We start from the raw sequence: 24,372 nt of genomic DNA on the forward strand, positions 1-24,372 counted from the left end.
TGGTCCTATTCAAAGCTGAGAGGTGCACGTTAAGTAACATAAGTAGGAATAAATATATTGATTTATGCACATACATGGGGAGAGGGAGAAGGAATGGGAGAGACTTTAACAATCAACTTAAAAATTCATTATAATAAAATAATAAAATAAAATTCACCATAATGGATTTGTGACTATGTAAAAAAATATTTGACCTGATAGCTGCATTTGTTTTAAAAATACTTTAGAAAATCATAAACTAGCAAACTGAATAGCACCAGGCATGGTGGTACGCTCCTATAATCCCTGAAACTCAGGAGGCTGAGGCAGGAGGATGACAAGTTAGAGGCCAGCCTGGGCAACTTGGCAAGACTCTGTCTCAAAAATAAAAAGAACTAGGAACATAGTTCAGTGATTAAAACACCCCTGGGTTCAATTCCCAGTACCAGAAAAAAACAAAAACCAAAACCCAAAAAACCCAACAAGAACAGAAAAAAAAAACTGTGCAGCAAGCAGCCTTGATGATTTATGCATCAAGTGATTAAATATGCAGTTCAGTATATTATTCATTATAATTTTAAGCATAAAAATTCCATCATAAGTAAGGACACATATAGACATACAATGCTGTGTTTAATTGTTTTTTCAGTGTTGGAAATTGCATGTACTAGGCCAGTACTCTACCACTGAGCTATATTCCCAGCCCCCTTAGAACTATATTTTGAAGAGCCCAGAGCAGGTCAAGAAGATACTAGAAACTACTCACCTTTCATACAATAATCACTCTCAGAAATGTAGCTCTCTATTAAATGGCTTTGAGTGCCATTTAGAATATTCAGTCATAGGAATATAAAAAGGTAGAAATCCGGTTTACAAAATAAAATGTTAAAACAAATATATTTCCCAAATATCCATTACATACAAAGAACAAAACAAGAAAAAAAGAAACAACCCCCTTCTCTCTAAACTAAACAAAACCTACCTCAGTTATCTCTACTATTCTAGCATTACTGCCTAAAACAGCTAGTATCTACTAATGAGTACACGTCAGCCTGCACAGAGTACTTCCAATGTCGTCATGCCTCACCCTTGGAGCGACCCTAAGGAATAGATACCGAATCTGACACACACCCCTGTCCCCTCTACAACACCACCACCCATCATCACCACTTACTGATCAGGAAACAGAAGATCAGTCATGTTAGATAACTGGCTTTAGAGACAATAGGCTACTACATCACGAGCGGGTATCAGACCAAAGTGTAGTTTTGAACTGAACCCTTCGGCACCAGGTCCCTGCCAGCTTGCTCAAGTTCTCTGAAGGACTACACTGTGGCAACACATGCTCAGGCTTCCAGGCAAACATTCATGCGATATTACCATCTCTCCCTCCCGCCCCGTCTCTTTACTGGAAGAAATAACAGAAAGCGGAGAGGCAGATGGCTAATTTGAGAAAGGCTGTTGGATTTTTCTGGAGCCCTGGGAGCATGTGGAATGTGACTCGACTGTGCAAATCATGTCGCATATGCTGTTCTCTCATTTAATCATTCCTGGCTCTCTCCTGTGAGGGGTCTGCCAAGCGCTGTTTACCAGCTCTTGATAACACTTCCCTCACAGACCACACACACTTGCCCACAGCTTCCAGAGGAGACAGACATTCTAGCTCTCTCTTTGTAACATGATTAGCAGAAGAATAGGCATCTTTTCTTGGATTGGGAAACAGGCCATTCTTTTCTTTGTACAATTTGTTCATAACTAGAATGCAAAGTTGTATCAAGAAAGTGCCATTTTTCTGTTAATTGAGATGAATTATCAAGGGGGGGGAAAAACCCTTCAATCAAAGGGATTGCTGGTGCATTAGATGGATCTACAGCACTACTTGTACTAACTGGGATGCTACCATGAGGTTCAAAAACCATACATCACTTTGCAGCATCTGAGTAACATTTACTGGGAGAATACTAAGGGCCAAGAACTCAATGATACACTGGGCACACATAATACACCTCACTTTTAAGGGCTTACACCTAACTGAGACAAGAAAAATAATTAACGTAAGATATAACAAATGTAAGTCAGATAAATAACAGAGAAGGGATAAATTACCTCACTTAGGTGTCGGGAAAGATTGCGGAGGTGATGACCAAGTTAGGACTTGAAGAATTAGAGGAGTTAGGGAACTGCAGTCTTTCTGTGCAGGCTCATTTGGTCTCCTAGCTTTGGTTATCATCCCAACTGATGACACCCAAATGTATACCTGGAGCCCAAGCTTCCTCCTGACACCCAGATCCTTACATAAGCTGCTCTGAGGGCTCCATGCTGACCTTCCTCACATTTCATGTGCACATGTGAAACTAAACTGACGTCTCACCCAAGCCACTCCTCAGCACAGTGAGTGATACCACCACATACAAGCTGGAGACTCCCAAGGAAGAACCCCTTTCTTCATTGCCACGTCCAATGAAACATGTCCTATAGTCTACATCAGCAGCACATCATTCCCTGGTATAGACAATTCAGTGGCTTCCAGTGGCTCTTAAGCTAAAGACCAAAATCCATAAGGTGGTTCTGCATAATCTATATACCCCTTGTCTTTCTGGGCTGGTCACTCTCCCTGTTACGTTCTAGCTCATGCCACACTGGCCTTTCAGTTCTTTGAAGACTCCAGGCTCCCTCGCACCTCGGGATCTTCGGACTCATTGTTCCTAATGACTAGGAGGCTCTTCCAACTCCTACTTTTCCTTCTTAAGTCAGTATGAACAGCAGGCCTGTGGGGACTATCCTCTTATCTTCTCTCTAAAAATCTAGCTGAAGGTCCCTTGTTTTATAGCTTCAGAGTATCTGGGACTTCTCCTGGGTACTATTTTTAAAAAATATTTTTTAGTTGTCAGTGGATCTTTCATTTTATTCATCTGTTTATATGTGGTGTTGAGGATTGAACCCAGGGCCCCACACACACCAGGCCAGTGCTCCACCACTGAGCCACAATTCCAACCCTCCTGTGTACTATTAATCACAATAATACCTAATAGTGGTGATGTTTCCTAAGTGTTTGCTTCCCTAATGAAACGTAAGCTCAGTGAAGGAAGGACCTTTTAATTACCCACTGTATCCTGATGCCTAGTGCAATGCCCGGCCAGGCTAGAGGATCCATATTACTTACTGAATGAAGGAGCGAATTCCAAGTGGAGTCACCACCTGGTTAAGGCAGAAAGATAGTAGGATGGAATGCATGGAGAACCATAAGCTTTGAAAACAAGCATTGACTTCTCTCTAGAAAGATCTAGATGGCACCTTCTTCCAATATAAGGCTGTTTTCATCTACATTAAAAATCTAGCAGGGTCCAAGTATGATGGTGCACACCTGTAATCCCAGTGGCTCAGGAGACTGAGGCAGGAGGATGCAACTTCAAAGCCAGCCTCAGCAACTTGGTAAGGCCCTAAGCAACCTAGTGAGACCCTATCTCAAAAAACAAAATGGGGGTCTGGGAATGTGGCTTAGTGGTAGAGCGCTTGCCTAACATGCGTGAGGCCTTGGATGCGATCCTCAGCACCACAAAAAAAAAAAAAAAAAAAAAAAAAAAAAAAAAAAAAAAAAAATAATAATAATAATAATAAAATAAAATAAAAAGGGCTGGGGATATGACTCAGTGGTTAAGTGCCTCTGGGTTCAATCCCCAATAGAAAAACAACAGTTTTTGTTTTTTCCCTGGAATCTCAGTGATTTGGCTGAGGCAGAGGCTCTCACGCTCAAGGCCAGCCTCAGCAACTTAACAAAGCCCTAAGCAAGTTAGGGCTTTGACCCTGTGTCAAAATAAAAATGAAAAGGGCTGGAGATGGGGCTCAGTGGTAAAGCATCCCTGGATTCAATTCCTAGTACCCCCATAACAAACAAAGTCCCTCTTGTGCAGTGTAGCCACCTTCATCTTTATCTCAGCTAGATCTTTAGATAACTAGCAGCAGATTCTTGCCGGGGTCCAGATTCTCCATCAGCACTTGCTGCTTCACCTTGTGCTTTATGTTATGAAGACATGTCTTTCTTTAAACTCACAAACCAACCTCTGCTAGTTGCAAACTTTTCTTCTGCAGCTTCCTCTCCTCTCTCGGCCTTCAAAGAATTTAAGAGAGTTGGGCCCTTTCTCTGGATTAGGTTTTGGCTTAAAGGAATGTCGTGGCAGGTTTGATCTTCTATCTGGACTACTCAAACTTTCTCCCTATTGACAGGGAGAATTTTTCTTTTCATTCAAGCATTCACTGGAGCAGCACTTTTCATTTCCTTCAAGAACTCTTCCTCTTCATTCACAGCCTGCCTCACTCACTTTTAGCCTGTCCTGGCTTTTGACATGCCTTCCTCACTAAGCTTAATCATTTTTAGTTTTTGATTTAAAATGAGCTATGTGCGGCTTTTCCTTTCACTTGGAACACTTAGAAGCCACTGTAGGGTTACTAATTAGCTTAATTTCAATATTGTTATCTCAGTGAATAGGGAGACCCGATGATTGTGAGAGAAGGGGGAGGGTGACAGGTGGATGGAGCAGACAGAATACATACAAAGAGTATTCACTAACTTTTCCATCTCGCGTGGGTGTGTTCATGGTGCCCCCAAACAGCATAACAGATCAAAGATCACTGATCAAAGATTACCATCATAGACAAAATAATAAAGAAAAAGTTTAAAATATTGGGAGGGCTGGTGGTGTAGCTCAGTAGTAGGGCATTATCTAGCATGCACGAGGACTGGGGTTCAGTCCCTAGCACTGCAAAAATAAGTCAAGTCAAATCAAATCAAATATCGTGAGAACTGTCCAAATGTGAGTCAGAGATATAAAATAAGCACCTGCTGTTAGAAAAATGGCACTAACAGATTTCAGGGTTGCCACAAAACGTCAATTTGTAAAAAAATGCAGTATCTGTGAAGCACAGTAAAGTGAGGTATGTCTGTATGAGTCACACAGCTTCAGTTTTCCTTAATGCTTGATTTACATTATGATACTGTGTTTTGGTTAACACAAGTCACTGCAGGTTTCAGCGTAAGGTAATTTGGTATCATAAATAACAAGAGATTTAAAAGCAAAAGACTTCAAATTACATCCTGGCTTTGCCAGCTAGGTATCCATTAAAGAGCAACTCAACTATTCTATAATTTGGTTGCTTCATTTTCAAAATGAGATGACACCTACCTCATACATTTGCTATCTCTTTAAATGAAATGTGAAAACTTTCTAGTAAACTATACAGCACCTTTTTTTTTTTTTTTTTTTAATATTGTGTTTCACTGTAAACATATTTGAAATTGCCATGTGTGGATCTGGAATGTCCCCCAAAGACCCACGTGTTAACAGTTTGGTCCTTGTTGCTACTGGGAGGTGGTGGAACCTTATAAGAGGTGGAGCCTAGTGTAATGAAGCTAGGTTTGAGATGTGCTCTTCAAGGGGACATTGGTACTCTGGCCCCTTCCTCTGTTCCTCTTACTTCCTGGCTGCAATGAGGTAAGCAGCCTCCTTCACCACATGCTCCCTATAGCAGTGGGGTCCACAGACCACAGAGTGAAACCTCTGCAACTGTGAGCCAAAATAAATGTTTTGTCTTAAAAGTTTCTTTCTATTCAGTATTTGTTACAGTGCTGGAAAGCTGACTAATGCAGAAATAGTCACACATACACACACAAAAAAAGATCAGTGAGGCTGGCAGTGTAGCTCAGTGGTATAGTGCCTTGCCTAGCACGGGCAAGGCCCTGGACTGGAACCCTGGCACTATAGACAAAAACAGAAGTAAAGCAAAAGATCATTTTACAAAAGTATTATCCTATTTGGAGGAATATTTTTATCTTTGTGCTTCTATTATACTATTATATTAGTTGTCAGTCATTTATGTGCATGTAAGTCAACTTTGAAAAAACCAGTTTTAGGAAAGAAAAAGAAGGAATAAAAAATCTAATATATATAACCTAAGTGTTTAAAAAAAAAAAAAAGCTAGAGATATCTGACACTGTGAGACTGGCAAAAATTCATGTAAATATATATATATTTTAAAAAATTCACCTGGCTGAGAGAATGAAGGAGCGTTCGACACTTTCAATCTTTAATTCATTCTGATATGCTTCCTGGGTGGGTTTTCTGACCTGGAAGAAAGCACAGAAACCTGAGCAAACTCATCCTATTGCAAATCCCATCTGTGAATTGTAGCTGAAGTTGCCCGGTGCCCTCAGTTGCTGACATCCATGACCAACCTTCCTACTCAGCTTCACCTACTCCTATTCTCCATCATCTACTCTATGCTTCAGAGGAATTTAAATACCCTCATCCAGGCCTTCGGTCACACTATTCCTTCCAGCCAGAATTCCTTTCCTCCTATCCCACCATGGCCCCCTAAGACCCATATTTTAAGGCTCATTGGCTCTTCTTCCTAAAAGACTTCCTTGATTCTCCTCTTTCAAAGATGTCTATCAAACTGTGCATGCCAGTCCCTCCACTACACCCATCAAAAGATGTGTTTATTTTATGAACTCCTGGAAACCTTTCACTGTGCCTTCACAGTGATATTTATTACTGTCTACTGGACAGTGTATTATCTTTCCAACTGCGTGCTCAATCTTGCTGGGGAGGGAGGCTCAGGTAGACAAAAAGAATCATACTTCAACACATCCTCCTACTTTCCTTCAAATCTACTACCATGTTTTGTTTATAGTCATTCTCAGTAAATATGGTATGAATAAATTAATGCATGAGTGAACAAATGACATGAATGAATAAGCAAATGCATGAACAGTAGCATAAGGAGAGAGAAAGTTAATGATGTGAGAAAGATGATTATCTTAGGGTTTTTTCTCTGAATATATAAATATGTCTGGTTAAAAAAAAAATCTCCTAGGGTTACGGATGAAGCTCAGTGTTAAAGTACTAGTCTGGCATGCAGGAGGCCCTGAGTTTGATCTCCAGCACCACAAACAAACAAAGAGAAAAACAAAAAAACAAACAAACAAAAACCCTCTAACAGATGCACCGACCTTCATCCCAGCCAACGAGAGCATGTTGTTCAGTTTATACATCCCAGATTGCACCGGTGTTGTATATAACAGGGCATCATTAAACTGAAAGTAGAAACATGTCACAGGACAAATTACAGAAAATAATACTAGCTATAAATGATTGATTTTTTAAAGACAATTTTTAAAAATAATTCATTTTTAAAGACAATTCTTCCACACTAGAAATGAAACTAAATTCCAAAAGAAAATCATTTTCTGATTATGTATTATAACAGACCTTATTTTCTATAACTTGAAATGAAACTAAGTAATATGGCCAAAGACACCACTAAAACTGATATTTGCTGAGTTTCTGGGTCATTTATAAATGTCTCATTACATTAAGCAATGACCTGGGCACATTAGAGCTACACATGGCCTCTTACCAGGAAAAACATTCGGGGCTGCATGACCTTCCGGGATAGCTTCTTCAAAATTCCTTCTTTGAGGAAAACCTGATTAATTCAAGCAAAAACCCAGTTATTCCAACCATCATAATACAACTGCATACATAAGAAATTATATTATACATTAATATTAATTTTTCTTCCCTGAGAATTTTTTGTTGTTGTTATTGTTGGGAGTCTAGGAAACACAGTTTCCTTGTGACTTTTTATAGTCATGCTTTTTTTCTATACACGTGCTTGTGATCAAGCCCAGATTCTCCTGCATGCTAGGCAAGTGTTCTACCACTAAGCTACAATCCCAGCCCCCTATAGCTTCTTTTTAAACCCTGTAGGTCACTTACAAATTGGACAAAAGGAAAGATTTTTTTTTTAAAGCCAGAAAACAGAAAATAAACAAACAAACAAGAATAGAATTAGATAAGCAAGCAAAGTTTCATAAATTGGCTCCAGAAGAACTATGTGGACTGATATGTAATTCAGTATGAACTTGGTCCTGAGGTATATCCAACATCCTGACAACTGCATTTTGTAATTTTCCTGAATCCATTCCCCCGGCCACTTGTGTGCTCTATGAGGAGCATCAAAATATCAATTTTCTCCCTCCCTTCGTAATCCTCTTTGCATTAAAGATTTTAAGTGAAATTGACTTCAAAGCTGTGTGAGGTCAGGTGGTATTACACAATAAAAATGATCCCATTAAATCATGTTATTGGGACTCTGTGGGGTCCCTTGCCTTTATCCTAATTGAAACAGACTTCTTGTCAAAGTGACTTATGTTATGAATATTTTGAACGGATGGGGCAATCCACAGTAGGTCAATGAAGACTAACAATAATGAGTAACCTATTTTCATAACTAAAATAAAATAACAGTTACAGATGATGCCTGAGTGCACTGTGTTAAAATTGCAAGAGGTAGTCTAAAACACTTACCCGTCCAGGCTGCACTATTTCATGGTGTCCATTTAAGCTGTACTGAATTTGCATAAGTTTCTGAAAGTTGTCCTAGAGGAAGACAATGTAGAGCGTGTGAAGGCCCAGGCTCCCAGGTTGAACAGTGAACCAGCCACTGATACCAAGATACTTACTCCTTGCTTCATGGTGTCGTTGGCATGATTCGCTACCTCTATAACAACTGCAAGGGCATCTAGATGTGTAGGAATAGAAGGGGGTTTTTGGTTATTACCATTGACACAAACAGTTTCCAACATTAAGCAGTTCCAGATGGCAGGGTGGCTATTTCACAGCAACCAAACTCTGGTGGACTGGGTTGACTGTGAGTAGACATAAACAGAGACGATAAGGCTCAATGGGGGTGTATCCAAGGAAAACAGGCAAAACGCAATACCTATGAACAAAAATGAGCCACAGAAAGACTCTAAAGAGACACAATAGACCATGTTTAGCAATAACATGGATTTCATGGTTTTGTTCTGGGATTTGATTGCCCTGTGGAAGTTTACAAGGGTAAGAATAGGATTTTACCAGGAAGCTAAGGACCGTATTAGTAAAGGCTATCTTATGGAAGAGGGATCATGAGGGACAAGGATCCTGGCATAAGAAACAAGAACTAAGGGAAATGATTATTTAAAAGGTTCAGGGGTTGGGGTATCTCAGTAGTAGAGGGTGTGCTTGGCACGAGGCCCTGGATTAAGTCTCCAGTACCACAAAGTAAATAAAATTAAAATAAAATATAACTGGGCCAGGGCTCAGTCTCTCTCTCCTAGTCTGATTCCACGAGGTGTGGATTAGAAAGGAGAGAAATGCCACACGGTAGCACGTTAGATCTTAGGGAAGTACAAGCATCATTTTTCGAGCTGGGTTACTCAGCTTCATGGATCAATCTATGTTTTATACTTTACATGAGTCCCTTGCCTTCTGCAAAGTCTGCAGAGTACTTCTGAATGCTCTAGCCTCGTCATCTTTGGAACTAGATATAAAGGACAGAGTCTACCTTTTGTCTGCTTTTGGGAAGTACTTATTCTCCATCCAAGGCAGTAGTGCTCCCTAGGAACATGTGGACGTGTGTAAAGACAACTTGTGGTCGTCATGATGACCAGGAAGGTCACTGGCCTTTAGTGGGTAGGAGGCAGGGATTCTGAACACCGTGCATTATTCAGAAACCCACACAAAGAAGATTAGCCTGTGCAATATGACAGTGGCATCACTCCAATTGAGGAAAAATGGACTTGGTGATGAAAGGGGAATAATCACGCTCTTCTGAGGCTCTGTGGAAGTGATGATGTTTATCAATGATTAAGAAGAAAAAAAAAAAGACCAATTTCTTAAAAGGAGTTGAGTTTTTTGGTTCAACCACCATAACCCATTAAGAGGTTCTCTAAAACTAACCCTGGAAGTTTCCATATTCTTTAAACATATATTACTGTGATTACTTTGTGTGGTGTGTGTGTGTGTGTGTGTGTGTGTGTGTGTGTGTGTGTGTGATGCTGGGGATCAAACCAGGGCCTTGCTCAAGCTAGGAAAGAGCTCTAGCTACACCCCCAGTCCTTTCACGATTGTTAAAGATGAGCAGCATTTCCATATATAGCCATCTCAACCAAGGGTCAGAATTTATGCACCTGGCGCGATCATCACAGCGTTACCCTGCACATGTTCCCTGTTTTCTGGCCTGCTGGAGTTCCCAGGGGGCAGAGTAAAGAAGTCTTGGGATTTAATGAGTGCAGGAAGGATAAAGCTGCTGTGACCTGGTCACCTGCCCTCTCCAGTCCATTCTGTAATTCTGCTTTCCCCACGTCATCCTACAAGAGGGACTGGTGACTGTTCACTTAGTTGCTTACCTTGCAAAGGTGCATTTTATCTCATCTCCCTCACCCTCAGGTAACCTCATCCAAAGCTGCCCACCACATTGTTCTGCTGCCCTCCGGGTACACAATGCACCTCACTGTTCTCTGCTTATTCTGATTTATGCCTTTCCTGAAGTGTGTGATTCCATTCAAGCTCCTTAATCTCAGGTCCTATATTTGTTTCATCCATAAAATGGAGCTAACAACTCACTTTATTTGAAGGCAGAAGTGCTGGGACATGGGACAGACGTCTCTTGAGGGTTCGTTTGCTAAGATCTCTCTACTGTTTTCTTTCTTCTTCCTCTCCCCCCTCCTCCCCTCCCCTTCTTCTTCCACCCCCGCCCCCCCCCCCCCCCGTCCTCCTCCTTCTTCTTCCTGGTGTGGGGGATTGAACCCCAAGCCTTCAGCCCCTCAAACATGTGCTACCACTGAGCTAACCCCCAACCCCTGCCCACAACTGTTATCTTCACAGCACAGACTTTGTTCAGCAATGCTTACTCTTCTTTCCTACCCTTTGGCCTCTCTCCAATATCTCCTCTTTCTAAGCAAATCTTCCTGCCTCTCCAACCATCACTTTTCTCCCTCTCTCAAATGATTCTGTACTGCTTACGCATCCTCACTCTCAACCATCTGCTGGGCTGGGGATGGAGCTCAGTGGTGGTGTTGCCTAGCATGAAGGAAGCCCTGGGTTCAATCCTCAGCACTGGGAGAAAAAAATTACGAGGAAGAGGAGGAGAGAAAATTTTTTTCTTCCCTCCCTCCCTCCCTCCCTCCCTTTCTTCTGTACTGGGGATTGAAACCAGGTCCTTAGGTTTGCTCTACTGCTGAGTTACATCCCTGCACCTTTTAATTTTTTAAATTTTGAGACTGGGTCTCACTAACTAGTTCAGGTTGGCCTCCAACTTGCCATCCTTCTGCCTCAGCCTCCCCAATAGCTGGGATTATAGGTATAACCCACTGTGCCCAGCCCATCTGCTTTGTTCTTTATTTGATGGGGATTATAGACTTCTTCATCAACTAGACTATGTTCACCAAAAAACAGAAGTATGTCATACTGCCCATCCCAAACTTTTCCTTTAAAAAGAAAATGGTACCTTTAAAAACATATCATCATTAAAGAATCCCAAAATAACATGGTATTTTAGAATATCCTTGATGCTTATAGCTTAGTCACTTTATGGAACTCAGGACTTTCAAGCTTAAAAGAACCCTGCAGATCTTCTGGTTCAATTGCTGTGTTTGAAAGATGAAGAACTGGACATCTACAGAACCTGACTAGGGGGCACAGAGTGACTGAGCACATGCAGGAGTGTCCTGGCCCCAGGCCATGCTGGGGTCACTCTCTCAGGAAGCTGGTTCTTGTGTAGGGCTGCCTGTGGTCTCTAGGGTCTCTTCAGTCTCTCTTGTCACTAGCCACACTATACTACTTTACTTAGTTCTATTTTAATCTGTCCAAAAGGCTTTTAATCTGTTAAAAAAGCTTCAAGTCTTCTTATGAATTAGTTTTGTACAGGGGTTTTTGTTACCAGCATATTTTTATTTCCCGGATCTAAAGAAAACATGATAGAAAAACTTGCAACATGAGATGGCAAAAGTTATTTACCTTGAGTGTCTCTGTAATCTCCAGAATCTTCTAAGAGATTCTTCAAATAATCTAGAAAAAAATATATAGAGAGACTTTAGCACAATGTAGTGCTGTGCCCCAACCACTTACCTTTCCTATTCAGTACTTCAGTCCGTTTTGTTGTTGTTCAACTTGAAATAAGTTTCTAAAAATGTGGGAAAATAAAGCCCTGGGATCCAGCTGAAACCAGGACATAGAATCAGAGCTGTAGAGACCCTTAGAAGTCACTTCTATCATTGTGAAGGAATCAGATGATTGAGTGGAAGAACTCACCCAAATCACACAATTTCTTTCAGAGCCAGGAGCAGAATCCAGGTCTCCTGGTGCCCAGTTCAGTTCTTTTACCCCAACATACATGAAATACCTTAAACGCCAGATCTAGTTCCAAAAAAACTTTTTTAAGGTACTGGGAATTGAATCCAGGAACCTTCTCCCACTGAGCTACATCCCTAGCCCTTTTTATTTTTTACTTTAATGAGAACTTGCTAAGTTGCCAAGAGTGGCCTTGAACTTATGCTTCTCCTGCCTTCAACTCCTGCTGGAATTACAGGTATGAGCCACTGTACCCAGTCAGATCTAGGATAAAATTCTAAGATAATCGATCTTCATCATTCAATGCCCAGGGCACCAAAGGAACTCAATACATGTATCTGAATCAGTGGTTTTCAAGTAGGGGCACATTTACCCACCAGAGGACATCTGCTAATGTCTGGAGACACTTTTAGTTGTCACAATTAGGGCTAAGGGGTGCTACTGGCATCTGGTGGCTAGAGGATGGATGCTGCTAAATACCCTATAATATAGCCTAAAAACAAAGAATTATCTGGCCTAAAAGTCAATATGGCTGAGGCTGAGACATCCTGGACTATATGAAGATGGCTGATAAACAGTGTGGTATACAGTACTTCTTAAAATGTAAGAAAAACTGAGGTGATTAGTTACATGTAACAAGTCTTCAACACCAAGGAATGTCACAGGAGTTCAAGGGAATACCTCCTTCTCTCTTGAGAAGCACTGGATGGCTCCCCAGTAACTATCGGATCAGTGCAAATTCCTTTCCCTGGAATTTACCATACCCTACTGCATGGTCCCTTTGGACTCTTCTGGCCCTTTGTCCTTAGCCACAATTTGGTAGTGCATAATTCCTTCTCACATGTTGCTGGCTCCATGTTCTTTGTGTCTCGGACTCCTTTCTTTTGAATCCTTTTCTCTGTCTATGCATATAATTCAAGTCATATTCTGTGTGTGTGTGTGTGTGGCTATGTGTATGTGTGTGTGTGTTTGGGGCTGGGGATTGAGCTCAGGGCTTCTGCATGGAAAGTATGTGGTCTCCCATGGAGCTATACCCCTAGTCCTCAACTCATATTTTTCAAGGCTTATCTCAAATTCTTGTTCTCCTACAAAACTTTCCATTTGCAAGAACCATTTTGTCCCTGTGAATAGGACCTGACACAGCAGTTATGTGCTTTATGTTCTATCATTTTCTTTTTCATTGGACTCAAAGCTCCTTGAGGTCAGGACCCACATCATCTTTACCTCTATGAGCTTTGCACACAGAGGACAACAAATGCTTAATGAGTTTAAAAAAAAAAATTTTTTTTTTTGAAACGGTACTGAACCAGGGTCTTGCACATGCTAATCAACTGTTCTACCTCTGAGTTACACTGCAGTCCCCCAACTTTTTATTTAAAGGCAGAATTGTGTCTTAGTTTAGGTAAAGGCAATAAAGGCAGAAAATAGTCTGAATGCCAGTAGGAGCCCAGAAAATAAAAGGAGGAAATGCATGTTCAAAGACTGAATGCATTGCTATCAGACCCAATCTCTATTTATCAACACTATGGAACAGATATAATTTCATCCTGTTGATTCTGAAGTTATGCTCAAAGGCACAAAGGAAAACTTGGATGTCAGTGCCAGCTTTTTGAACGTAATAATGACCCACACACGCCCAACTGCTGAGACTTCCTAGGTCTTTGAGACACTGATCCAAGAGCCTGTGTGAGTCTAGACATGCATACCATCAACACCCAGCACTGGCAGTAAGCCATGGTGAGATGTGTATGACCACAATGAGCTTCCCTGCACCGCGGCACAGGTTCCATGCTGCTAGAGATCAATTAACTATTTACATCTTGAAGTGATCTCAACTCACAGGCTGAAGAGCATGCCTCTGATCAAAGAGCTCTTGAAAACCACAGAAATTAACAAAATACATTGATTATACATTACATTATTCAGAGATGGAAAAAGAACCTTATTCTCATTCTGACTCCTTCCACATATAAGCCATGTTTGGCAAATCCAAGTGTTTAATAATCCTGTGGCTAGGAGTGATGTGGTTGAGACAAACTGATCCTTCTTGTTAGGGGTTCTCAATGACTAAGTTATTCATGAATCAAAAGTAATTTTTTAAAGCTTTTAGTCAGTTGAAGTGTGTGGAAAGGAAAGCAGGTTTGCTTAAATACTGGATTCACGACAGATTATAATTTCGTCTTCAATGCTAAAGTATATTCATGCAAACTGAGGCATTTATCTACACCAGTAAAGCTCCCTAGAAGATGTCCATATTAGGAAATCCTGACCTCAGAATCACTGTGCTGAGTGAGCCTGATAAGCTTTGGAGCGGTTTTTTTGTTTTGTTTTGTTTTTTTTGCTTGTATTTAAGGTCGGCCACTGGTCCGTCAATCTGAACATTTAAGAACCAAGTCTATATACACAAGTTGGCTAAGCAGAAAACAGGCCACAAAGATGTTGCAACATCATGCTCTCAAGAAGTGATGGAGTTCAGTCTGCTCTCTTTGCCAATTTTGAAAAACCTCTCAATGGTTTCCAAAATTCAATTTTCGAACTTATCCCTCCATGTATGCTTTTAGGGTAGTGTTACAGTATATCCTTCTGAGAACTTCTACCTTTTCAAAGAAGACAGGACTACGATCCCCTTGAACAGTTATGAATCACCCAGTACCTTAGCTGCAGCATGACAAGTATATGACTGATCACCCTGAGTCGGACGGGAGGAGCCTTGAATCCACGAGCTGCCCCAGTGACTGCTATAACCAAGGTGACACCCAGGAGATGAGACGAGACAGACATGCCTGCATTGGTCATGGGGAATTACTTACCACCTACCACTTAGGACCAAACTTCCTGGAGAAGCTTTCATAACATGGGGGAAAACAGTCATTTCGGTTAGCCGAGTGAGACTTGTAGTATCTATGGCTTTCCTGCTCCTGCTCAAACAAGCTAAGCCCTGCTTAAAATTTCACTAATAAAAATGCATCAAATGTCACTGACTTTTTTTTTTTTTTAAATCAAAGAAGAAAAAGGAAGAGTGGTGCTGGATACAGGCACCACAAAATGTACCCTCTGGCCACCAGGTGGCACCGTTGATTTATAAAAGTTAATTAACTCGTGTTCATCGCCTGTCAGTAGCACAAAAGTAACAGAAACACAACAAGTGCAATCTCCAGGGATATCCAAGTTACCGTTCTACTCATGCAAGGCCAAGGATGAAAAGAAGGAGGCCCAACAAATACTCCACCCTATTAGAGGTATAACTTTTCTCTACAGGTGTTCCTAGTAAGCCTTACTACTCCTTGATTACCTCATCAGTCATTAGCCAACTGAAAAGAGAAACTATTCAGAAGTTCTACAGTTAACCTTTACTCAAAATTAGTCATCAGTGGGAAGCTGGGACTTTCTACGTTCAGCACCCAGGCAGACTCCCAGACTGTGTGCTGAAAAAGGTTTGGTGGCTGAGCACAGAGGAAATGAGCATATTCGGGGGTAACATTCCAGAGGCAAGTGTTTCGAATTTGAGGATATTTCTTGCTTTGTATTATTCAGATTTCTTCTTTCCTCCATAAATATTTAGTGAGCTCAGCAACACATACAGAATTATGGGATCCTGAGAAATCGTGGCTTACAAAACAAAGATCAGACCATTTAAAAACCCAAATAAATATCTAAACACCGAATAAGATTGATATTTTCAAGGCAGCTTGGTGAAGCAGTCGAGAGCCTTGCAAGCGAATCAGAAGACTGAAATTCTTACTCCCCTGGTCCAGCCACGTGGAGCCAAGGCACAGTTCTTTAACTTTTTAAAAATGCATTTTTTAATTTTTATTTTTTTTTAATTTAATTTTGTGGCATTGGGGATCAATTGGGGTAAGTGCTTTACCTCTAGCCTCCACAGCAGTTTTGTATGTCAATATCCTCATACATAAAAGAGGGAGAAGGGGAGAGTATTAAAGATGGTGGCCTGCAACAGACATCATTACCCTGTGTACATGTATGATTACACGAATGGTGTGAATCTACATCGTGCACAACCATAGAAATGAAAAGATATACCCCATTTGTGTACAATGAATCAAAATGCAGTCTGTAAAAATTTAAAAAAATAATTAAAATTAAAAAAAATCAGGTTGGAGCAGGTTGGAAGATACAATGACTCTCATTCTAAAGGATTGTGAGACATACTTTGTTTCATTGTAAAATGCATTAGGAGAAATTTGGAGATTAAACAACAGAGAAAACGTAAACCATGAATAACACCTCTCTAAAATAATGAGTTTCAATTTTCAACCATTTCATTCTGTTTTTATAAATGCTGAATTTGACACAGTTAATATATGGGATTTTATACTCCACTTTAGCCCATGATGATCTTCCCTTACATCTGTTGTCCAGCCAGTAATTATAAATAGCATCCTCTTTTGCTCTTGAAAGTTAACAGGTTTGGAGAATAAATGATACACAGTGTTTGTTTGTTGCAGTAATGGTGATTGAACCCAGGGGCTCTCTACTACTGAGCTACATCACCAGTCCTTTTATTTTTTGAGACAGGTTCTTGTGAAGTTGCTGGGACTGGCTTTGAACTTGTGATCCTCCTGCCTTAGCCTCTTGAGTCACTGGGATTACAGGTGTGCACCTATTGGTGTGCACCTGGCACAAGGTATGGACAAATGCTAAAACTGTGGGCTTCAGAAGGACAAGAAAGCTGAATTAATTATCCTTACATCCCCAGCACCTAGAACAAGGTCTGATACACATTCATCAACAGTTGCTGAATTTACGATGGACTAAATGACACTCTACAGTTACCATTTCTTGCTCCAGATTTTACTAGGCAGTTGAGATGATACTTGGAAGGTGTCTTTGCTAATTAAAAAGTGCTATGGTCCCTGGCTGTAATTCTTCTGTTTCTCAAACACTAGTTCAATACCGGTCCCTAAATATGTGACCCAGGCCTGCCTCTTATACATGTAGTGTTGTCCTAAGGGGAAAAAAAAGGTGACTGTTTTGGGCTGTCAGCCTCCAGGCTAATTCTTTCTGTGAATAAGAAAAAGTCCCCTTCCTTGGGCTGATGCAACCCTCAGCAGGGCACAAAATATGGCCACAGAGCACAGGCTGCACCTGGACCTCACTCAGGTACCCTGCTGCAGAGAACAACCACACGAGGCAGCCTGTCCACTCTAGACTTTGATAACTGTGGTCCTGAAGTTGTACCCCCAGAGGATGCATGAACAAAACCTGACTCCAGGCTTATCCTAGGGTAAAATTTTGGAGCATATCTCACAATGGACAGAATTTCCCCTGGGTCCCTTTTTATGGGGACAGACAGGCTAGGCATATCCAGAGTGCCCTCAGATGAGTCAAACCCACAGGAAATCTCTCACCAAAAGTAAACATCCATTATTTTGAGTTGGCTGAGACTGTTTCTTACTGGATACATTTTCCAATCCTTAAGGCTGCCAGTTTATCAAGTGAGAATCGTTCAGAGTACAGAAATGGCCTTGGCACAGTTAACCCACAGTTTTAAAGAAGTTCTTATCCATATTTGTCCCCAACACCCTATCAACCAAGAGCAAATTTAGGTTTAGGGAGACAGCATATTTTGCTATCCAACAGCCAAGTGAAGAATAAAGCAAACATAAGCACAAACTGAATTCAAATTTAACTGAATTTCAGTGTTTTCTCTAATTGGAACAGTTCCTGATGGGAGCCCATGATTCTGACAAAAACTGTGAGAGAAACTCTAGCAACAAATTCTGCCTGCTAGATCTTTGCCAAGACAAGCCCCAGCAACAGAGGCATTTGGCTACTTCCAGGGAATCTGGGTCAAATCTGCACTCAGAATTGGAATAAGAATGGCTTTGCAGTAATGTCTATGGGTAGAAGTCAGTGTCTCCACAACCTTGAATGGGCAAAAACAAGCACGTGAACAAACTCTAATTTCACTAACCTCTAAGCGAAATACAGAATTTCCTTCCACAGTGAATACAGACAGCAAACCACAGAAGTATCAGCAATACCTGTGACATAATCACCATGGAAATTACAGATTTTTTAATAACACCTTATAGCTATGGCAGAAAACTATCATTGATTCTTACCATTACCTCAAAAAAGCACGTTAATATTAGCTCTGCCAGCAGATCTTATCTCGTGAAGTATTAAAGAAGCACAGGTATTACTGTGGCACACTTTTAAAAGTGTGCTGGGGGTGTGCTTAGCATGAGGAGGCCCTGGGAGTTTCAAAAAATATAAATAAATAAATAAAATTTAATACCATTTTTCAGCACAATTAGTTTTCCTTTCAATCTTATTTATTTAATCCTGTAATGTAAAAAGAAAAGTTATTCTGAGAAGGACCCAGGCTGTGTCAGATCCCCAGCTAGATCCAGGCACAAAAAAAGATTAAGAATTCCTATTCTACAGAGAAAGTGAGATTACACTGAAAAGCTCTAGGATAACAGAACAGGTAGATAAAGTGTGCTTACTTCTGACAGTCTAAAGTCTTTCCATAGTATTAAAATAGTTCACAGAATTTATTTAGCAGCATTTCTCAAAACACTTTGTTCAAAACCACAATTAAAAATGAGTTGCAACAGAGCAAGAGCTGAGCTAATTCACAACAGGAATTCTGAATAGTATCATCCTCCTATTTCACATGGACAGAACTGCCTTATTTCAGGGCCTTTGGGTTCATCAGAAACTAAATTCCTTGGCTGTAGTCCAGGACAGTCCCACTTTCTATCAAGTTCTGCCCTACAGAAAGTGTTAGTGATTTTTGGTGTGCACAAATAGCCCTGGGTTTTAAAACAAATACTTGCTAAACAGAAGTTTTTTCAGTTTTTTTTTTTTTTTTTTTTTTTTTTTAAGAATAATCCACTAGTTTGAGTGCTTGAATCTGCTTATAAGCCTGTTCACAGCTCAGGTTTATAGCATCAGAATACCATAACAGATGTGTTTAATAACCCAGGTTCAACCAACATGGGAAAGCCTGGATTCCTAAAACCTAAGGGAGTTAATACCATCCCAGACAAAAGGCAAACACTACAGGAAAAAGTAATATGATATATTGTTAAAGCAACTTTATTTAATATAAATATTTTGAACAAGATCAAAGAAACTACCTGATCCACACTGAATCGAAGTTCAAAGGATTGTTTTTCCCCCTAAATATATAAGTGGAAAAGATTTTTCAGAGGTATTTTTAAATTATATTTTTCATTATATTTTCTCTGTGATCTTTACTGATTCAACTTGTTTCAGCACCAATGTAGTAACTTTCCACAAGTAAAAGATTCTTTATTGAAAAAAAATGTATATATATACAACATATAACACAGGTAGAAGAAAAAACTAAAAGAATCTATGATAGTCATCTCTGGATGGCAGAAGATGAAAAGGGATTTTGCTTTTTTATATAATCTGTATATTTGTATAGCATAAAAGATCTCTTCAGAGAAAAAAAAAAGTGACCCTTGCAAAAATAATTGCCAGAATATTCTCCCTCAAAATAAGCAAATATCTATGTGACTGGTATTTGCATTTATTTTGCCTCTGACTTAAATGGCTTTAGTTCAGAAGACCTGACATAGATTTGTGGGATAATTAAATAATTGAAAAATTCAGTCCCATAACAAGTGGTAAGATCAAGGATTTTTAGGGATGAGGGGAAGAAGAGGTCACTGGGAGCCTAAACAGTTGGGTACAGCCTCAGAGAGGAGGCTGCCAGTAGCCAGGTGTCCAGCTCAGGGCTGGCTCATATTAATATCTGTTGGGCAAGTGGTAAATGAGAGAATCTGGCCTTGAAGGACATGAGAAATCTATTGCCATTAGAACTAAGGAAAATAAGGTTTAGATAATGCTGGGTTATAAACTGTGGACTTTACACTATGGATAAGGACATTTTCAACTCTTATAATAAACAGAATCAAAGTGTGTCCTAGGCAGAGCAGTAAGCAATAATGTGCTAGGTTACTCAGGGTGTGTGTGACAAAAGTTGGCAAGACCAGTTTGAAAGAGATCGCTGCAATTGCTGTAGGTTGAGAAAGACCACCCTGGATCATCATAGGGAAATGGAAAGACCAGGAATCAGAAGAGCAGGAAAGCTTGTTGGTAGATCCAACCAAGCAGAGAGATGAGAGGGAAGGATTTTGGTCCTTTCCACGATTTTGTGCCTGGATGACAGGAAGAATGCTTTCACTCTTAAATGTTTCTCAGTGATCCAGCCAGCCAGCAAACACTCACTGGTGCTACTGCATGAGGATTCTGAACCTCATAAAAAGGAGCAATTTTTCACTTCCCTGAGTCTTTCAGTTGACTGAGTCCCCAATATGTGTCATGACTTGTGCCAGACGTAACGGGGGGCAATAAAGACAGTTCCCACCCTGAAGACACAGGAAGGAAGGAAACAAGCATCCAACGCGGCTCCTGTAGCAGTTTGCTTTCCTCCTTCCTGCTGCTTCACGATCGCCATTCTTCCAGCCTCAAACAGGATCTGAACCCCAAACAGACTTAAAGGTCTGTCCCTATGCCTTGGCACAGAGTAGCCAGTATGAAAGAAAATTTACAAGATTTTAGGCTTAAATTAAGTAAATCTCTCACTTTATTTTTCCTTAAATATTTCATTATATAACTGTATGCATTCTCCTAGATCCTCTGTGTCTCAATGATTACTATTTATGTGACCTTTGCAGGACATTTCACCTCTCCAGATGTGCTAGATCCTATTTGGAGGTTTTTTTTTTTTTTTTTCCAAAAAAAAAAAATTCTACCAATAATTCATTTTATTCATTTATTCACTTGTTTTGCAGTTTGGGTGATTGAACTTGTGAAAGTTAGGCTCCTACTGACAAGTTACTTTTTTTTTTTTTTTTTTGCAGTGCTGGGGATTGAACCCAGGGCCTTGTGCTTGCAAGGCAAGCACTCTACCAACTGAGCTATACCCCCGGCCCTTCCTACTGACAAGTTAGAAGATTTTTACTATAATGAAGAAAGAGATAGCCTCAGTAGAATACCCTAGAGAACCTATTGTCCAGGAAAAAACAGTACAAAACAAAAGGATGGTTATTTGAACAGTAGCAAGGACTGCTATTTCAGGGGATTCCCACTTAATCTTTCTCTAAAAGGATTCTAAAAGAAATCCTATTTTATCAGCCCTTCATCTACGCATTTCTCAATCTTCCTCTCCCAAGAAACCAAACTGGGTACAAATCTCCACACACCAAGTCAGGCAGGAACGTTCCCTTTTCTGCCTAAAATCACGATAAATCAACATTATTACAAGGAGATGCTTCAAATAAAGCCTCACTCTTCCTTTCTGCTCCTGTACATCTTGTGCATTTGGAATAACTTCAAATTCCAAAACATAAATAAAAGTACTTATTTTACAAGGTTATTTTGGAAGATTAAATCAATTGAGTTTGTTTATCCAGTGGGGGCCTATTTAATTAACATATTTAAATAGATGCAAACTGAAGACTTAAAATCTAAACATCTAAGAGCATAGACAGGGGCCCTTTGGCAGCAGCAGTAAAAAGAAATCTTATAAAATAGGGAGCAATCAGATTGTAACAAGGAATATTGAAAAATAAGAATTTTTAAGTAAAATATTTCAAAAATATTTTAATATTAAAAATATTTTAATAATATTTTATTTTTAAGTAAAATAATATTTTATTTTATTTTAAATAAAAATATAAAACAAACCTTAGTATTCATGCGCACATGTCCCTGGGCTCATACCACCATATGTGCTTCAATTAATACTATTCGTGTGAACTTTGAAGGACATTTTACTTTTCCAGATGTGTTTTTCTTACAGGGGAAGACATTTTCTCTAATGTACCTTAGGCCTATGAAATCATGTCTCAATGTTGTTTCTTTGCCTAAAAACTTTTGGCTAATGGAAAGTTTTAAACCTAGCATAAACCCAATCAAACTTATTTCCCAGACAGCTCAATGGCATTTAAAACTGATCTAGCTTTTTTGGGGGTGGGGAGCGGGTGTCACTAAATTATACATAAAAGATGCAGATCCCTGACCTCAAGAGGTTTATAAATCAAATTAAGGAAGTCAATATTTCAAGTGTCATAAATATTAGTGAATTTACAAATTATCACACGAAAATTTTCTAAGTCACACAGTACTGATACTAAAGGGTCACAGGAATGGGAGAAATTGGAGATGGCTTCAAAGATAATGGAGGACTTCAGGTCAGGCTTGGAGGAAGTGAACAGTTTGAATCCATGGAAAGAAAAGGCACTGGGTAAATAATTCCATTTATTTCTTTGAGTTCTAACTTTGTGACCTCAAACAAGTCATTCATCATTTTTGCCCCTCAACCAGTCTGCAGTTACTGAAGGTTTGCTATATATAAGATATTATGCATCACTTAAAAATGGGTAAGATTTTCCACTTTAAAAAACAGGGGAAACTGGTTTAAGATTAAATAGAGGCAAATCAAAACTAAAAATAACTCTAAGTTCACATGATGTGGGTACTATAAAACAAATAAAATCTGTTTTTTTAAAAAGAATTTTTAAAACTTGCTTCTACCATTTCACCATTCCTCTATCAAAAATAAACTCAGCATGCAACCTAAATTAACCATAGTAGTTTTTTACTATATAGATAAGCCACAGAGTGGGAAATATTTCTTTTTCACATTATATTTTCAAAATGATGATTCTTCTTTCTCACATTTGAAACCATAGTTGTATTTTGCCACTAAAAACAGTACTCATTTGACAGCTGTGGAAATAGCCTAAGCTATTCAAAAGCCAGTTTATGACAGTGCATTGGATTTATCTAGCAAAAACACAACATGTGTATCAGTACTTCCTTTTGCACTGTGTATTCAAATCTCTGCCAAAAGTGAAAGAAAGAAAGTACAGATGGGCAGGATATCCTCCAATTATTTGGTTTGCTTTATGTCATTCCAGAGAGAAATCGAGTGACCAATTCACAGTTAGAAATTAAAATTAAACATTTGACATGCCTTGGGTAGCAGGGCCTGGGGCTAAAAGGCTCGCCTTTCTCATCTGTAGTCTGTCTGTCACCAGGCAAGCCATGGAAGGCCTAAAGTCTTTGTGTAAAGGGAAATGGGGATATTCTGGTTTTCCAGGATTCACCTACTATCTCTTCTTTAGCTCTCCATTTAAGATAAAGTGATTAAGGAGAAAAACATGCTCATAATTTCCTAAGGACACTAACCGGAGCCAAGTACCTCAAAATCTGTTTGCATAAAATTACAAAAATTAACTGTAAAGTCTTGGTGGCATTTCAATGTTCTTGCCACTCTGAAACAATGCTTAATGCACATGTGTATGTATATGAAGTCACTGTACAGTCAATACATTTCAGTAAATATTCCGGAGGACCTAGTGGAATATGTTGTGTATTGTGCTTGGTACTGAGGCTATGTCCATTAGCTTTATTTGTGGTGCCAAACTACTTAATTTCTAAAAGCCTCTTGTTATGGTCTGCATGTGAGGTGACCCCCCAAATCTCCTGTGTTAGTGCAGAAATATTCAGTAGTAAAAATGATCAGATAGAAAAGCTAAAACCTAAGCAGTCCATCCTACTTTGAATAAACTGACTGGGTGGTAACTGAGACAGGTGGGGCATGGCTAGAGGAGGTGGGTCACTGGGGGCATGCCTTGAGGAGTTCATCTTCCTGAGGTCCCTTCCCCTTTCTCTCTCTGCTTCCTGAATAGAGTAACTTCCTTCCCTAATGCCCTTCTGCCATGATGGGCTGCCTTACCTTGGGTTCAGAGTAATGGAGTTTGCCCACCATGGACTGAATCTCTGAAACTGACAAAAATGAACTTTTCCTCCTGTAAGTTGTCCTTCTTAGGTATCTTCTTGGGATTAATAATATTAATCAGGAATGATTCAAGGGTATTGTGGGGTTGGGATGGTGAAAGATAATCACAGCAAAAGGAGTTACGTGTATGAATGCCCAGAGGTAAGAATGCACAGGGATAAACAAAGAACTGAAAGTAGGTCAGTTCAGGTCCATGTATGTGTGAAACATATAACATTCCATAAATCCATGTATGAAGCAGAGTGGCTACCGGAAATGATAGGAAAAGGCAGAGCTTCATCAGGGCAATAGGGTTGGTGAAGTGTGGAGAAGCCCACCTGTGAGCAGCAGCCTGTACTGGGGGATCCTCTGGACCGGCTTGAGAAGGTAGTGCTTGAGGGCCAGATTAGCACAACGCGGGCTCATCTGAAA

The 24,372-nt window shown here is 39.9% G+C and overlaps 1 protein-coding gene across 2 annotated transcripts in view; it reads right to left on the reverse strand.

Annotated features, from left to right (window-relative positions):
• The window catches only part of Fgd6 (FYVE, RhoGEF and PH domain containing 6), a 114,823-nt gene that overhangs the window by 20,462 nt on the left and 69,989 nt on the right, over positions 1-24,372 (reverse strand). For both annotated transcript variants that reach the window (XM_047551124.1, XM_047551123.1), the window contains exons 8-14: positions 24,279-24,366; positions 11,820-11,870; positions 8,501-8,559; positions 8,346-8,417; positions 7,393-7,461; positions 6,986-7,069; positions 6,021-6,100 (exon numbers count right to left, since the gene is read on the reverse strand). In XM_047551124.1, coding sequence (XP_047407080.1) covers positions 6,021-6,100; positions 6,986-7,069; positions 7,393-7,461; positions 8,346-8,417; positions 8,501-8,559; positions 11,820-11,870; positions 24,279-24,366 — 503 coding nt within the window. The remainder of the gene's footprint in view (positions 1-6,020; positions 6,101-6,985; positions 7,070-7,392; positions 7,462-8,345; positions 8,418-8,500; positions 8,560-11,819; positions 11,871-24,278; positions 24,367-24,372) is intronic.

The sequence above is a fragment of the Sciurus carolinensis genome, chromosome 4, assembly GCF_902686445.1.
Source record: "Sciurus carolinensis chromosome 4, mSciCar1.2, whole genome shotgun sequence".
Classification (NCBI taxonomy): domain Eukaryota; kingdom Metazoa; phylum Chordata; class Mammalia; order Rodentia; family Sciuridae; genus Sciurus; species Sciurus carolinensis.